General features: G+C 43.9%; 1 protein-coding gene across 36 annotated transcripts in view; it reads left to right on the plus strand.

Moving 5' to 3' along the window:
- Clasp1 (cytoplasmic linker associated protein 1) overlaps positions 1 to 17,714 on the plus strand; it is a 221,554-nt gene that overhangs the window by 122,167 nt on the left and 81,673 nt on the right. For 14 of the 36 annotated variants that reach the window (XM_087580629.1, XM_087580634.1, XM_087580624.1 and 11 more), the window contains 6 exons: positions 954 to 1,031; positions 2,849 to 3,016; positions 3,575 to 3,624; positions 4,217 to 4,387; positions 13,536 to 13,643; positions 16,716 to 16,883. In XM_087580629.1, the coding sequence (XP_087436755.1) occupies positions 954 to 1,031; positions 2,849 to 3,016; positions 3,575 to 3,624; positions 4,217 to 4,387; positions 13,536 to 13,643; positions 16,716 to 16,883 (743 nt within the window). 36 annotated transcript variants of the gene reach the window in all.

A 17,714-nucleotide genomic window follows, 5' to 3' on the forward strand; every position in this document is an offset into this window, starting at 1 on the left:
ATAAAACCATCGTTGGCTACATTGAGAGTTTAAGGCCAGTTTGGGCTAGTGACCATGTCTTAGGAAAAGTGAATTGAATATGGCCCCGGCGGGCGGTGTGCATGAGTGCGACTGTGCTGGTGGGGCAGTATATATCAGAATCTAAAAGCAGCAAGCATCGTTGTGGCAGAGTTCCTCACAGTCACGTGCCCATTCATTATTATGACCTTCTTAGTTCCTGGCATTTTGGGTTCCTAAGTATCTGTGTTTGGACACAGTAGGTGGTAATGTTAGGCTGTAGTTTTGAATGGGCATCATAGTTTGTTAACCATTTTTCATTGTCATGATAATTAATACTAGGGAATTCATCTGAATGATTATAGAAATTAAGACTAAGATCCAGTCTGAGCGCCCAAGCAAATTTCTACTCAGAAGCACTGGCTTTGAGAATCGAGGCTGCCCACCAACTGAGAAAGGAGCAGGAGTCTGAAAGGGCTGCTGCTCGTTAGCCACAGGGACGGTGGTTTTTGAAGTGTCTTCATTGTTTAAGGATATTTCCTCTTAGATCCACATTGATAGCCACTTTCCCCCTGGACATCTTTGAGTCCTCCTGTCCATGACAGACTTTGTTTTCTCTTAATAAGGCAGAGGGTGGGATAAGCAATAGTCACACTGTGTTAAGGAAGGCTCAGATTGTGGGGAAGGCTGTAGAGCGTCTGTGGGGCTCACAAGCTAGGAGGTCGTTGTGAGTTAAAAATAGTGCTATCTAAAGCCTTCTGTGAGAGAGGGTGTGAAAGGGGACCTTGGGGGTGCATGGGTGGGAGTGGGGCTCTTAGCCTCTATGCGATGTTACCTGACTAACTTTGGGGTGTAGCTGCCAGATCTACATTGCTATTTAGAATTTGATTCCCAAGCTGGTTTCCACCCACACGAATTGGTGAATGACTGTTTTGTTCTCTTTCCTCAATGTCTAGACACATATCAGTATTAGCTGAGACAATAAAGAAAGGAATACACGACGCTGATTCTGAAGCAAGGATAGAAGCCAGGAAGTAAGTTTCTGCTGAGGCAGCTCTGACTCACCCCCTGTGTGGATCGCCCCACTGCTGTCTGGTTACTGCAGCATGCTTCCTTAGTGATGACCCTTCGAGTGACTTCAGAGGGGCCTCCCTGCTGTTGGGCTCTCGAGGTAGTTGCTTAAGTGCAACTGAACATAAATAGGACTGCTGTTGACAGTAGGATGCTTGTTTTCATTGTCTCATTAGTCAGCAGTGTGGGTCCTACTCTGTGTGTCCGTTTACTAAGCTGTCAAAGCCGTGCACCCCAGTGTTCATTACACTGTACCATGAGAGATGACAGCCACAGGCCGCTCTCTTCTCGTCATCGTGTTTGAAAACATGGAGTGCTCACTTCTTATTGAGCATGAATCCTGGGAGGGGAGTTGGATTGACTGGCGCCTGGGTTGTCATGGTGATAATGCCCAGGTTCAGACTCCCAGTGGCACTGAAAACGCTTCAGTCTCATGCCTGTGTCCCTGAATCCAGTACCTCCCTGCAGATCATTTGCCAGGAGGCTTTAGAGGAAGTTTGATGTTAAGATCTATTAACTTGAAGCTGGGGTATAGCTTAGTAGAAGAGAGCTTGTCTAACATGTGTAAGCCCTTCATTTGGTCCCCTGAACCATTAAAAAAAAATCAGTAAAACAAAAGCTGATGCTAATGATGTACCCAGTGGTAGAATGCTTGCCTCGTGATGGAGACCCTGGGTCCGTCCCCTGCACAGCAGCTACACAGGTGAAAAAGACAATGACTCCCTCTTTTGCTCCTGTGGTCTCTTCTGTGCTGTCACAGCTGACAAGACTTCAAGGTGACACAGATTACAAACTGGATTTTTAACTTAGCATTATAGTTTACTTGGCTGGAACTTAATTCCTGGCATTTGTTTATCTCTGTGTGTGCCCACATGTTCTCATGTTAGGGCAGTGTGTGTACCAGAGTTTGTGTGTGGAGATCAGAGGACAACTCCTTCTACCACATGGACCCCAGAGTTTGAACTCAGATGTTCAGGCTTGGCAGCGTGTGCCTTTACCCACTGAGCCATCTTCTGGTCCTGCTTTTCTTATTTCTGTTCTCATAACTCTACTCTTACCTTGGGCAGTTCCTATTGGTGCAAGTGACATAATTTCTAGTTGCTGCAGGCCGCTTGGGGGTCAGTGTGTTAGTGGTTCACCCCTGCTATTTCCTTGTATTGTGTTCTCATCCTCTAATCACGATGCAATACAGATTTCAAGACGCTCTGAGAATTTTCCATTTTTCTTTTGTTTGTATTCTTCTGTCAGTTTTAGATATCTCAAACTGAGGAATGTCTGACTGCATTGATAAAAATTGCCACTGATGAATCTGTTCTGTGGCTGTGGTAGCTTGGGCTCTGTCCTTCCCAAGTTTCCTTGGCCTCACAGGTTAGAACCTTTAAATTCCCATTTTATAAATGAGATCGAGGTTCTGAGAAGTTAAGTAACTTCTCCAACATCAGAAAGCTGGTAAGGAGCAAGGTGGCTCAGCCTGTAAAAGCAGGTGCCTCCCAGACTGCTGACTAAGTTCAATCCCTGGAATCCACACAGTAGGAGAGAACTGACTCCCACAGGTTCTCCTCTCATCTCCACATGTGTGCTGTGGTTCCTCTATCCTACCCCTACATTAACAAATAAAACAGTAAGCTGTGACACCAGGATTTCTCCAAGGCCTCCTTTATTTGTTCTCTGGCCTATGCCCTGTCACTCCTCTTAGCAGGTAAAGTGGGGGCCTCAGACTCTCAAAGAGGCTGTGTGATACTCAAGCTCTGACTAGACCTGGGGCCTGTCATTTCCCTAGATGCTACTGGGGTTTCCACAGTCACTTCAGCCGAGAAGCAGAGCACCTGTACCACACTTTGGAGTCCTCCTATCAGAAGGCCCTGCAGTCCCACTTGAAGAACTCGGACAGCATCGTGTCTCTGCCTCAGTCAGACCGATCCTCTTCCAGCTCTCAAGAGAGTCTCAAGTAAGGCCCTTGACTTTGCCAACTACAGCACAGTTTTAGGTAAAGGTTTGCTGCACAGACGCACACACTGCTGCTGTGCTTTCAGCCAAGTACCTGCTAAAGCTCCCCAGATATTAAGGTACATGCTGGTTCTGCTAGGATCCTGTTCAGGAGGTGAGAGACCTGGCCTTGGGCTCTCCACAGTTTTAAATACCGTAGTGAGTTATAGAGCATTGTGAGCAGTATACATTAATGTGTCAGGGAGTCCTCAAGAGGAAATGAGTGTTGCCCAGTGACAGGTTTGGAAAGAGGAGACATCCAAGATGTGGGACTTAACCTAACAGCATGTCTGCCCTTCACTTCTGACCTCTGCCCCTATTATTGTTTGCTTTGTGTGAAAGGTCAGTCATCCCAAACATACTGTTAGCACTCTGTCAGATGTGGGGTTGGTAAAATAATGAATTGCCTGAACCCTTCTGATGACCTTGAATTCATTCTTCATGGGTACACTTGGCTGTTGTAGTTATGTGACTACAGATAAGGTACACTCTTGGTGACACATGTGCATGCATTTTGCAGCCGGCCACTTTCTGCCAAAAGAAGTCCCACTGGCAGCACCGCATCCAGAGGTAAGACCGCAGTGACAGAACTACAGGTGGGAGGCTGGGTGGGCGGCTCATCTCCTCAGGCTGTGTTCAGCGATAGGAAGCTAAGGCCTGCTCCCAGTTCCACTCAGTTATGTGCCACCCTTACGTCTGCTCTGGGCTCCACTATACCAGGGCCAGTTGTTAACGTTGTCAGGATGGTGGGGCAGACAGAAATCTGGCTCTGTGGCTTCTCGTCTCTACCTACCTCTCTGCAGCCAGGAGTCCTTTTGCTCCTCAGCTCACATAACAATGTAGAGCAGGGGGCAGCAGTTCGTTAGGTATCAAAAGCTGGAAAAGGGTTTTCAGAGAAGGTGAGCTAGATAGTGACACTCATTTTATTTCATTTGTCAACCATAACCATAAACCTATAGTTTTCCACTGTTAGAACAATGGTGCAGCAATGGATACCCTCAGCAAGATCACTGGCTTTCAGTGCATTGCATGAACCCATCTCTGGGGCAGGGTGCACTTTCTCCCTCCTGTGGGTACCGATGTGTTTGGTTCCAAGAAAAGCAGAGCAGCAGTATGTAACAGTGTGGCCAGTCCTTTCTGACTTCTTCCTTCTCCCTTAAAGGCTCTACAGTTAGTACCAAGTCTATGTCGACGACAGGGTCTCTCCAGCGATCTCGAAGTGATATTGATGTGAACGCAGCAGCCAGTGCCAAATCCAAAGTCTCCTCATCCTCAGGTTCCACCGCCTTCAGCTCTGCAGCAGCGTTGCCTCCAGGATCCTATGCGTCATTAGGTAACCGGGCTCCCCCTGTCCTGCTGTCCCCTTGACCCTGGCCTCTGAGCAGAGTGCAGAGCTTACACAGAGCTTCCCTCCATAGCTGAGGGCAGCTTTCCTCTTGAGGGCATTCCAAAGCATAAGTAACTGTACCCAAAGATAGCTCCCAGCTATCCTTTGTCCAGTGCCATGTCCAGTGTCCCTTTTCCCTGCAGTGTCAGCCTGTTCCATAAGGACATGTGCTTGCAGGCCATGTGGTCCTCCTGTCCTTTTTCCTATAGCAGTTCCTGCCCGTACCCAAGCCACTGGCTGTATTTCCAGCCCTGACTTGGCCCTCTCCTACTGGGGGAGCTGAGCCAGGTGGCTCAGTGGGCCTTTAGGGTTCCTGTGGTTGAGAGTCTCTTAGAATGAGGGTGGCAGGAAGATTCTAGACGAATGGAATGAACCTTTAACCAACTTAAGCACAGCTGTGCAGGTGTTCTACCCTACATGCTGCCTGAGGAGAGCACACCCCCACACTGCCCCCCAAAAAGTGTTTCTAATTACTTTCCAAACTTTTGGTATCTAAGATAATGAGAGGTGCATTACTCAGCCTGTCCAGACAACACTGAGCACCTTTTCTGTGTCAGGCTAGTGGTGTATTTCATTGTATTCTTGTAAAAACCAAGTAAGTCATTCACCCCCAAATCTGAGAACTTAGCTTAAATCATTACACCAAAACCAGGTTACTCACATACCCACTAGGGAATTTCAAGGTCGCTACAAAGCTAATTTTCTGAAGTGCTTTGAGATTGGAAGCATGCAGACAGGACAGTGCAGAGAAGGTACCACTTGTTCACTGTCACCATGGCAGGCTGTGCAAGCTCTGAGTCTGTTTCTCTGCCAGTGACCTCATGGAAATGTAGCCATAGTGACTCAGACACATGATCGAAGATTGGTGAGATTACATGAGGTCGTTTGTAAATGATCGCCCTGCAAGGTTGCAGAAAGAGTTGAAATAAGAATGCTATTAACCTGGGAGATGTGTGTCCTGGAACCATATGTTCAGGCAGCCCGAGTGTGAAGGTGTTGCTTTGAACTTTTTGGTCAAGGAAGAAGCCGCAGATGTTCCTTCCCATGGTGAGCAAGTTAAATCTAAGTATTTACCAGGGTGTCAGTTCTTTTGATCCACTTTTACATTTGGCTTTTGTTTATTTAGTTTTGTTTTTGTTTTGGAGATGGACCCACTGTATATATAGCCCTGGATAGCCTGGTACTCACTATGTAGACCAGGCTGGCCTCTAACTCAGAGATGGCTTGCCTCTGTTTCCCACAAGATATGCCTGGCTCCCGTTTAGTATTTTTAGTTAACATTTGCTTGACTGTTTTCATGTCAGCCTTTAGAGAATATAGGATTTACTTGTGTACATCTGCAGTGTTTAGTTCAGGCCTCAGTAGATTCCCTCAGTGCTAATGAAAACCCCAGGAGTTGGGTCTGGTGACAGACAAGTGAACCTTCAGAATTGCTGAGACGTTCTTTTAGCACAGTTTCCTCTCCAGACAAGACTGCAGCACTGAATATTCTCTCCCTTCCCCATAAGAATTCTACCTTTAGTTCCCTTGGTTTTTGCCCACCCCACATGCTACTTCAGCAAGAAGTGAAGTAGCACACAGTTCTGAGACTGCACTCAGGCCCCACTTAGATTGACAAGACACTTGACTTGTAAACGTATAGCATTAAAGCTGATAACCCTTTTCCGAACTTCTAGAGTCCAGACACATGAGGGAAGACTTGGAGTACGTAGGCCTGGATGCAGGTACTAAGCGCAACAGCTGCTGCTGCTGCTGGGCGTGTAGTTGGGATAGGCCTTGCTACAGCCTCCAGCTTCTTCTCACTGGGCTCTGCTCTCGGGGTTACTCCTTAGACACCTGGACTTCTAGTGGCTCCTTTACACCCCTCCTCCTACTAGAACTTTCAGGGAATGGGAACTTCTCAAGGATGGTACAGTTGACAAACCAGAGACCAGGAGTCATGCTGTCCACTGTGGCACAAATGTGGGTCACTGTTCTGTTTTGCTTTCCAAAGGCAAACTATGTTACTCCAGGCTGAGCTGGCTCCGGGCGAGGCTCCTTAGCTGGCTTCCAAATCTGCCCTGCTTCTGAACTCGATTTCCTTTTTGGCTTTGTTTTAAAGTGTACATTTTGCTTTTTTAGTAGCTAATAACATTCTGCTTTTTAATTTTCTGGATGTTACTAACTGTTCCCTGTTGTCCCCTCCCTTGTTTTTTAATTGGCTTAAAGACGGTACTGCCACTAAAGCGGAGGGTAAGCGGTTTGTTTCTGTGATTGAGGTGTGTGTCTCTCTGGTCCTCTGTTCCCACCGAGTGCTGCCCGGTGCCCACTTGTCCTCACTGAGGTCCCTGCATGATGTGTTGCACGCTGTCCTTACCCTCTTCTTCATTCTGTCTCCAGTGGCTTCTGCCGTCCCTCTGCCTCAGTTCTCTTCCCCTTTCTTGTTTGATCTTTGTTCCGGTGAATCAGGGCACTGAAGTGTGCTGTGGGTGGTGACCGTGCTGAGGCCACACTGGGAGGAATATTTGATTGACATCACCTTGTACGCTGCTGACTTGGGGTTTGTTGCTCATGAAGCCCCAACCTGAGCTACACTCTGTCTGTCTTTCTTTCTTTCTTTCTTTCTTTCTTTCTTTCTTTCTTTCTTTCTTTCTTTCTTTTTTTTTTTTTTTTTTTGTGCTTTGTGGGCCTCTCGGGTTCATCTTTCCTGTTTTGAAAATAAATGTCTATGTCAACTACTCATGTTCAACATTGATGAAATTTTCTGCTGAGCTGTAAAGACATTTTTAAATAGTGTTTTGCTGTCCTTTGAAGAACACTGCCAAGTTATTGTTTCTATTGTGTCACTGTCACATGCCTGTTTCTTCATTTGTGCGCATATTGCTCTTCTTACCAGCCACGTGTTGAGTTCTGCTGTCCACACCATGGAGAGAAAGGGCCATGTCCACATCCCTTCGTCCACAATTTAGGCTTAAGTAGCTCTCGCTCAGTCCTCACTTTGTTCTTTAACTTGAGACACAGCCATGCCCAACAGATTAGAAACTGTTAGGCAACATTTTCCTTTCCCAAGATTTCTGGTAGAAAACAAGTAATGCTTCAACAGTTTAATTTAGAGCAGTGTTGCCTGCTTGAGCTGGTGACTACAGCTCCCAGCCCACCAGAAAATGCCTTCAGCAATCAAGAGCAGCCTGATTAGTCCATAATTGTGAATTCGTTGCCATGTAAAAGAGGCAAGGTTTGGGCAGGGTCACTCTTTAAAGTTCACTATTGTATGTGTATGAGTGCAGGTCTGTGTGCTGTGGTGTGAGCGAAGGACACTTCTAGAAAGTCAGTTCTGTCCTTCCACTATGTAGAATCCCCAGGAATCATCAAACGGAGGTTGTCACACTTGTGTGGAAAGCACTTTAACCACTGAGCCATCCCACCAGCTCCAACACAGTCTTTCTCGTGTATATTTTTGGTTTTTTTGGAGATAGGGTCTTGTATGGCCTCCACAGGCCTCCACCTCCCTCTCTAGCTAAGGATGGCCGTAAAATCTGACTCTCCTCCGGAGTTAGACTGAGATTACAGTTTGCATCACTACACTCAGATGTATCGGCTGGAAATGAAGCCCAACACTTTCCCAACTGAGCTAAATCCTTAGCCATACTGTTGCTGAGGCCATAGTCTAGGTCCTCAGGAGTCAGAAGGAAGAGAAAGCAATAGATTAAGACTTTTTAAATTACACTTAGGTATCGTTATGTGCTCATCATGCTCAAGTGCAGAGGTGAGAAGACGAGTCACAGGACGAGATCTCTCCTTCATCCTTTAGCCCCGGGATTGCACTCAGGCTGTCAGCCTTGGTGGATAGCATCTCACCAGGCAAAGGAATCATAGCATGGTCGCAAGATTCATGTTTCCCAGACATGTTTCATCATGAGAATTACATGGATGCTTACAAGAAAGAAAGATAGATGGATGTCCAGGATATTTTCCCTGAAGATGCTGATTAAGTTTGAAAGATCTAGAGAACCCAAGTTTAAAAGAAGTTTCAACTGGTGATTCCCAAAGTTGGATGGCTTTGTGAAATGAAAAAAGCAATCAATAAACCTCTACCCATCTAAGGTTTTTATTTGGGTTCGCCAAAGGTCCTGGCTGGGTCTGGTTATGTCTGGCTGGGTCTGGTTATGTCTGGCTGGGTCTGGTTATGTCCGGAGGTAATTATTATCTTGTTCAGCTAATAGTAGTACTTTTGTTTCTGGTTCTCCAACAAGCAATACTATTTCTTTCCTTGACCTAGACAGAATGGGTGTGGGAAACTAGAATAGAATACAGTTAGTTACTTTTTTGTTGCTGTAATAAAATATCACAACAAAAGGAAGGGAAGGGAAGGGAAGGGAAGGGAAGGGAAGGGAAGGGAAGGGAAGGGAAGGGAGGGGAGGGGAGGGGAGGGGAAGGGAAGGGAAAGGAAGGAAGGAAGGAAGGAAGGAAGGAAGGAAGGAAGGGTGAATTTATTGGGCTTTTGATTCCAGAGTCAGAGTCCATCATGTCTGAGGTGTGGCAGCAGGCAGGCAGAGATGTCGTCTTCCAGAGGAAGAGTGCATGGTAGTAGAGAAGTCACAGCAGCACAGAGGAGCAGAAAGCTTGAGCAGGGGGCCCTTCCTTACAAATGAAAATGTATCTATTTATAAAAGTAGAAAATGTTGTACTTATTTTTAAAAACATGAAGAAAATTGTTCTTTTGAGGGTAGAGGTGATAGGTAGCAAAATTGACAGAGAATCAAGTTCTCAGATTCTGGCTGTGTTGAGAGCCAGCTATGCAGGAATGGAGGCTGATTTCACTGTGTTCCAGCAAGTGAGAGGTAAACAGGTGCGCTTCCCGGAATGGCCCAGTGCAGAGAGAACTGAGATGGACTTAGAGGACTTCTGTTTGTACAAACCTAGGAGCTTTGAAACAAGCTTAGTGCAACAAGGCTGCTGCGTGGTATTTTAGCTGCCTTGGGCCAAGGATCCTGACGTTGCTACTCCCTACTCCCTTCACCCAAGAATGCATATCCAGCCCCTGCCCTGCAAACACTGGATTTGCAGTAAGGATGTAGATCAGACAAGTAGTGTAAGGCATCAGGAATTCCATGTCAGAGCAACTCTTTAGCATATAAACAGTCTTACCATTGACTTATATGAATTATTACAAATGAGTACACAAATGTGGCTCTTAATTTTTATGTAAATAATGATCTCTTGCCTGAATGAGTGGTAGTACAGAATATAGACCATTGTCAACACTTTTCAGAATTGATTGATGTTTTGGTTGATCAGTGTCCAGATCACCACTTTTCACAGTGTAAGAAGGCATAAATATGTCTGGGGCCACTTCAGAAGTCATCACAGATTCTGTCCTCACCAAGTTGAGATTCATTGAGCAAACTTAAGTCAACAAGTCAAACATTGACCTTTAAAATCGGACACACACCCTCATCCATATTCTCCAAGTGATTCTTATGTGAGAGGTGATGGTAAGAAAATGTGAGAAATCTTTACCTTTCTTATGTTTCTGTAAAAGCAAAAAAGTTTGTGCATTAAAATACAGCAACAGGGTTGGAGAGATAGCTCAGTGGTTAAGTACACTGACTGCTCTTCCAGAGGTCCTGAGTTCAAATCCCAACAACCACATGGTGGCTCACAACCATCTGTAATGAGATCTGGTGCCCTCTTCTGGTGTGTCTGAAGATAGCTACAGTGTACTTATATAAATAACATAAATAATTCTGAAAAAAAAAAAACCACAACAACAACAACAAAAGCCAACAACAACGTTACCGCTCATGACACACAGGAAGCACCACAGTGAGACCCAAGTGAGCCGCCAGAACCTCAAGACCTATTTGACTTTGAATTCAAGTTTTAGGTTGACAATTGATCAACTTTTTACTGCTTGGTTTTCATATAGTCCCCACAGTTAGTTATGGGGCCACAGGGTTGAGAGTCTGGACCTTGGACTTAATTGATTGTTAAGCACTGTGCCTGTAACTTGGGCCTAGACCACAGCTTTAGGGTCTTTTCTAGAATGAAAAAGAAAAAGAAAAAGAAAAAAAAAAAGACAGAGGCATGACTGAACAAGAGTCCTTGGTAGTGTTAAAATGCTCGAAGTCAGAACATTCTTCCTTGATTCCCTGAAAGCTGAAGGCTTGTACTCTTCCTAAATTTCTTGCTTTCCCCACTGTCTGCTGTTGGCTCATTGTGTGTATGTGTGTTTAGTTATTTTTATTATTCTCATTTAGGCTGGTTTTGCCTCATCTTTCCCTCCTGTGTTATCTCTTAGTACACAGGTGAAGTGTATTCTCATGGTTTTCTGTGTTTTGGGCAGTGGCTTGTGATTCTCTTGAAGACCACAAAACATTCCCTGTCTTTTTCTTTAAAACATATTCAGGCACTTAAAATTGCCAACTAATTAGAGTAGAAACCAATTTCCCTTTCCCATGAAGTAGACACATACCTGAACACAGTACAGCACAAGCCTTTCAGACTGTGTAGCTGCTTCCCAAAAAAGTATGGACAGTTCACCAAGAAGAGGACTTTTTGGACTGCTCCTATATAGCACAGCAGTGTGAGTCTAGGGAACACAGAAAACAAGACTTTGAACTCACCAAAGGTGCAAAGTGCTGGCGTAGAGACAACCAGCAGTGACGAGGGACCATATGCCCATGAAGAGACAGATACAGGAAAAATATCTTCAGGTCACCTTGCTGTCTCTGTGACTTTCATGGAGAAAACAAGGTTTTCCTACTCCTTTATAACTAGCTCTGTGTACACATGAAGCTGAGTTTTCTTCTCTGAACCACTACTGCAGAATTAAGCCGTTGTGTTTGCAGCCTTTGAGTGCACTGCACCTCCACAGAAGAAGCCACTCTTAGATCTTTCTTTAGGCTTCTCATAGATGTTATCAGCCAGATATGAGCTGTCAGGCTGAAGGCTCTGTATGTGTAAGCACCAGAGAAAGGTCACACAGAAGAATGAGCCCCGAGTGACTGGGGTCTGTTGTGAACTATAACTGCTAAGTGGTGTTCAGAAGAAATGCATTTTTTTAGTGAGTGAAGTGTACAGAAATTATTAGCCAAAATGATACTCCTAACTGAGAACACACTGCAATCCAGAGTAAGCAGTGCAGCCACCCAGCTCCAGAGCAGCAAGGGCAAGGTGCAGGTGGAAGACAGCAGGGCTGGCTGCGCCACCATCATTGGCTGAACTCTAGAGCCTGTTGGCATTCACTGTCAGGACTGCAGGACAGAGCAGAATGCACAAGCCTGCATCATCACTGGCCAGCAAAGGGCAGCTCTGGGGAAAGACAGCATTGTGTGTGCGTGTGTGCGAGTGTGTGTGTAACTGCACCCCAAACCTTGCCTGTACAGTCTGAGTTGTACTGTACTTTACCCAGCATTTTAAAGTCTCCTTTGAATCAACAGTGCTTCACTGCTTTTGTTTTGCTTTGTGTTACATGAGTAAGACAGCACAATAAAGGCACATAAATAAACGAGCAATTTGACCAAAAAATGGATGGAATATTTGTAGGTTAGATAACCCCAAATCTATATATAGGTTAATAAAAAAGTCTAGCAAAGGTTCTAAATGTAAGATCAAAATGTAAAGATTAAAAGCCAGGTGTGGTGGCACAGGACTGTAAATCCCAGGACTCAGGAAGTTGAAGCAGGAGGATTGCTGTGAGTTTGTTGATACTCTAGACTACAGAAATACCAGGTCAGCTTGGGCTGCATAACAAGATCGTGTGTGTGTGTGTGTGTGTGTGTGTGTGTGTGTGTGTGTGTGTGTGTGTGTGTCACATTATATGTTAAAATAAAACCTACTAAATATTTGTAATTACCTACTATTTGTAATTAAAATGAAGCACCTTTGAGTATAAAAACTGGAGTAGAGCTCTGAAAAAGAGGTCTTATAAATTTGTAAGAAAAAAGCTAAGGAGATTGAGAATTAGTTATATAGAAAAGATTTTTAAAAAAGTCTCCTTGGCCCATATGAAAAATCCGTCCCACAAGTGTCTCATAAATAAGTCATTGAGTAAAGCAATATGTTTTATAATTTTTAAATTCATTATAATTTTTAAATATGCAAAACAATGACATATGTCTTGATCATACAAGCATATTAATCTACAAAAGAAGGAATCTGAGAGAATCCTGAACACTGGCCTTATGACCATGTCACCAAATGCTGGGGACGAGGGGTGACCTTCAAAGGGGTTTTATTATCTAGCTTTGTAGCTATAGGTGTTCGCTAAAAAACAAATTATGTGTGTGACCTAAGTATTTTGTATTTCAAATGAAAAATGTCTATAAATACTTTAAAATAGGTTTATTTTTCATGTTCATTTTTTCCTGATCACCTGCTTGGGTTTTGATGTGTGACTAAGAGAAACCAGTGGCACTTGGGGGCCAGCCAGCTAGCCTTGGCCAGGTGTGTGACACCGGACAGACTTCTTTGCCTGGTTTGTTTTTTCTTGTCTGCACATTGCTGTGAGAATTTTGACTTTACAGAGATCATAGCTTTCAGTAGAGTGCCATGTTTTAGTAAATGTCTAGTAGTAAATATAGCTCAGGCTGGCCTCAAACTCTGTAGCCAAGAGTGGTGACCTTGAATTCCTTCTTATCCTCTTGCCTCACCTCCCAGGTGCTAGGATCACGGGTGTGTGCCACCATACCTAGCTCATATGTCTTTTTAAAGCTTTACCGAAAGTCACTGGTTCTTGTCTCCCCTCCAGCCCAGTGCTGCACTTTCTTGAACCTTCTTCAACCCTTAGGGCTTGTTTCTCTATTCCTCCTCTGCAAACTTCATCTGCTGCTGGGAAGGGGTCAGGTGTTCAGTTCTAGCTGGCTTGTGGAGAAGGGCATTGTGTGCTTCCTTGAATCCGGAGAACCAGTGTGGAGCATTCAAAACCACATTCATTGCTGCTCATCCTATTGGGGTCACAATGGTGTCTAACTCTCACGGGACCTGGCTGACAGAAGCCCCTGCTCTCCGCGTGGTCAGCCCCATCAGTGCCCTGTGCTTGTGGTGTGGGTTCTTATGTAGGTCACACTCGATAAAGATGTTATGGAAACACTGTTTCTGCTGTATCCTCCAGGTCGGATCCGCACCAGACGGCAGAGCTCCGGGAGCACCACCAATGTTGCCTCCACATCCTCCGACAGTCGGGGCCGCAGTCGAGCCAAAGTGGTTTCACAGTCTCAGCGTAAGCACTGCATGTTAATGCCTTTGTCTCCTTAGCTTCCTTCAGGAGCTCATCCCAGCCAGACAGGTTTCAGTGTCTCTGCTGACATCAGCGGCTTTTGAGATACTCCAAGTAGCCACACTGCTAGGTAGGCTTCAAAGATGAAACATTCCAGAATGTTTTGGTCTCCTTTTCTAGGAGACTCCTGTTTCATGGGCTGGGGGAATGACTCTGTAAAGTCCGTGAGGACCTGAGCGAGCTTAGATTTCCAGTCCCCACATAAAATTAGGTGTACTGACACAAATCTATAATCCTGGCACCAGGAGATGGAGACAGCTGGATCCCTGTGGCTTGCTAGTCAAGTGATTGAGTCTAATTGGTGAGCTTCAGGTCCCAGAGAAAGGCCTTGTCTGAAAAAAGAAGGTAGTGGTTGAAGATGGCCTCCATGTACACATGCACACACAGGAGAACATACAGCACACATGTTGGTATCGTCACACATTAAAATACACATTGACTCCCTATCCTCTCATCTTTCAAGTTAAAACTTACCTGTTATGTAATCCGTCTCGGCAGTAGGATTTCCTGAGGGGAATGGGAGCTGAGAGATATCTTACTTTTTTTCTCTCTCTTTTTTTGGCTCTTTGCTGTGGTTTCTGCCAGGTTCCCACCCCAGCTGAGTTAGTAATAAGTCTCTCTGGCTTTGAAATCCAAGTGTCACCTGGACATAGGAGGATGAGAATTGCTTTTCTAGTGGGACTTAGGAGATTAGGAGAGGTTAAAGCTCAGGAACATACAGGCCAGACCTTGAGGCCTCTCAATTCCAGATTGCACTCACAGGAACACAGGTCACTACACAGCACATGGTTGAGCCTATACCCCAGGCTTGCACAAACAATTCAGTATTTGAACAGTGATCTGTCTTTGAGGTAAATACACTGATACCACAAATGTGGGCATACAACAGTCATAATCCTGGTTTGGTTTGAAGTAGATTTGTTAATTCCAGATTTAGGGTCCTTAAGGATCAAGACATTTTAGATATTGGAAGATTATGGAAACTCATAAGCATTCAAGGATGAAAACAGCCCACAGCAGTGTTCTTCCAGCCTCTGGTGTCTTGTTAAAGAAGGAAGGGGCTCAGGGGACCAAGGTGTGCTGCTTTCCCCTTGCTGAGGCCTGGGGTGTGCACTGAGAGGCAGATGGCTCGGCACGTGATGGACGGATGTTTCATGAACGCACCTGGAATAAGTGTTAAAACTGTGCTGTGCAGAGAACAGAGCATCCTTGGGGCCATAGTGATGTTCTACTGTGCTTGTGAAGGAGCCTTCTGTGTTGTGTCGCATGCTGACCTTCTGTATTGTGTTATGTCTTTTAATCCACTCTTGCCTGTCCTTTGGTCTGCTGTGCTAACGAAGGATCCAGATCTGCTAACCCTGCTGGTGGTAAGCCCTTTCTCTTGCCTTTCTGTTGTCATTGCTGTTCTGTCTCAGCTCTGCTCCTTGCTCAATATTAATTTCCCTGATATGAACTTTCTCGATTTTCCTGGATTTTCAAACACTAGAGTTTGAAATGCATTTCTTTTTGCCCTCGACATAACTTAATAATTTATTTTATGTTCAAGTCTTGGGATGGTTTTTCACAGTAATGTGCATTACAGATTTCTACAGTGATTTTTCCTTCCAAATTGTGTGTAGTTTAGTCAGTATTGGGTATTAATTTTCTTGTATAGCCAACAAAGTGACTCATTTGAATGGCGATAGTTTTAATGTGTCACATATTTTTGAGACATATTCTAAGATATATTTTTAAATCTTTATTCTGTAAGGAAGAGTAATTTGTGGTAAGTGTTCTTCTAAGGGGTTTCGTTTGTTTTACTTTTTTCTATAGGTCATTCTATTCTGCATAATAATTATTTATAATTTGTTTTAAAATTTTTACTACCATCTCTATTTAGGAGACAATCTGTTAAGTGGCTGTCTGTCATTTTGTGTAGTTTTGTATTTTAATGTTACTATTTTCTCGAGAATTCTATTGCACAGAAAATGTTTATAACTATATCTGGATATTTAGCTATTAAGAAGGATTAGCAGCTCTGATATTTATTTGTGATTTCTGATTTTATTGCATATTTCTCAGGGAATGTGCCTCATGTAATTTTCCAGGTTTTTTTGTTTGTTTTGTTCCTTTTTTGAGATTGGCTTTTAGGCTTAGTTTATAAAATTTGATGTTAAAATGAACAACCCCCCCCCAAAACCCTGTGTTTTCCAATATACACATGTGTACAAGAGGAGTATATGAAAAGTCACGTTGTGGAATGTTAGCGGGCTGGGTGTAGTCACACAGACCCAGTTGGCTGCAGCATCACAGGGGCACAGGCCGAACTCTGGTTGCACATGAGACTGTTGCTAACAGGAGTTGTTATGTAAGTCGTAGTTATGTATCCAGTACACGCGTGTCATCAAACACTAACAGTTTTGATTGCTGGCTCTGTCCATTTCCCTGAGGCTATCAGGCTGTCCAGTAGGGTCTTTTCCTATTTCTCCCTGTGTTCCTAGCTTTTCCCAGTTTGTCCTCCATCTGTGTTGTTGTAGGTAGATGTTTGTACTGACTGTCTCTGAGCTCACTTACCACACCTTCTACACCTCTGTGCCTCTTCTTCTGTTGCTTGATTTTGAGTGTGTTATTTGATCCTATAGACAGTACATGGTTTGGTTTCATGTGTATCTGTTCAGGATCTGGGCTGTAACTCAGTAGTAGTACACTCAGTCTCCAGTACTGGTAAAGGGAGTAAATTGAAATTTTCTGTGTTTTAATAGATAAATGGTATCTTTAAGCTTATGTGTACCATCTACTCTGTGATTTTTTTTAATCATTTCTAGTTCTTTTGTCCCCATGACTTCCATTTGTTAGATCAAACCCAGTTTCCCTGAGTTAATGTCTAAGAAGTTTTGTTATGTTTCTATTTCTCCAGTGACTTACTCAAGGAGACAGTTCTTAGAGCTCGGGCATGTGGTTCTGGGAGAGAACCATGCCCCTGGGACATGTCATCTGACTCTCATCTCACGGTCAGTCATTCTGCTTCACTTTTAGCTGGCAGCCGGTCAAGTTCCCCCGGGAAGCTTTTGGGAAGTGGTTATGGTGGACTCGCTGGGGGCTCCTCAAGAGGCCCACCTGTAACACCATCTTCAGAGAAGAGAAGCAAGATCCCCAGGAGTCAGGGATGCAGCCGAGAAACAAGCCCTAACCGGATTGGATTAGGTAAGTATCTCCAAGACTTGAAGCCCCATTCCCAGCATATGCTTAATCTCGGGTGTGATGCAATCACTGTCTGACACAGAAAGCCCAGCTCTGCTTTTAAGCTCAGGAACTCACTTCAGCTGTGCTTAAATCTAGGCACTTGCTTTGTGCGCTATACAAATTATACTGAGATTTCATCAGAGTCAAAAACTGTGTGAACTTAATGCTTTCAACTGCTGCAGTGGGACCTTGTCACTAGCAAGGCACTAGCATTGGAAACTAAGACTTCCTTCTCTAATTAGAACCTGTCAGTCTTCATTTTCCTTCTATTGAATTCATTCTAGTCATTAACATATATTAACTTTCAAAAGCATTTCAGGGTCCTTTTTATTTTGATCTCTTACACTCAAATAATATTTATAATTACTTTTGACATAATTTTGTTGAAACAGTGAAAGCTAAAGCTTGATGAACACCAATCTAAATACTCACTTTAGTGTTGTGTTGACTTTCTTTATAATAGTGGGTAGGTATGAATGAGTCTCAGTACCTTATTCTTTATAATAGTGGATAGATACAAATGATTCTCAGTACCTTATTCCTTATAATAGTGGGTATATGTGAATGAGTTTCAGTACCTTATTCTTTATAATAGTGGGTAAATATGAATGATTCTTACTTAGTACCTTACACACCTGTTACACTCCAACACATATGTTCCCTTTCAATGTAAAAGTCTTTCTGATTATAATACCAAAAATATCATTTATTGATGTACATACTTTTATTATATACCTATCAGCCTCATTAAGTACAGATGTATTACTTTAAAATTAGAATACTGTATCTTTA

Source organism: Rattus norvegicus, chromosome 13 (assembly GCF_021556685.1).
Source record: "Rattus norvegicus strain SHRSP/BbbUtx chromosome 13, alternate assembly SHRSP_T2T, whole genome shotgun sequence".
Lineage (NCBI taxonomy): Eukaryota > Metazoa > Chordata > Mammalia > Rodentia > Muridae > Rattus > Rattus norvegicus.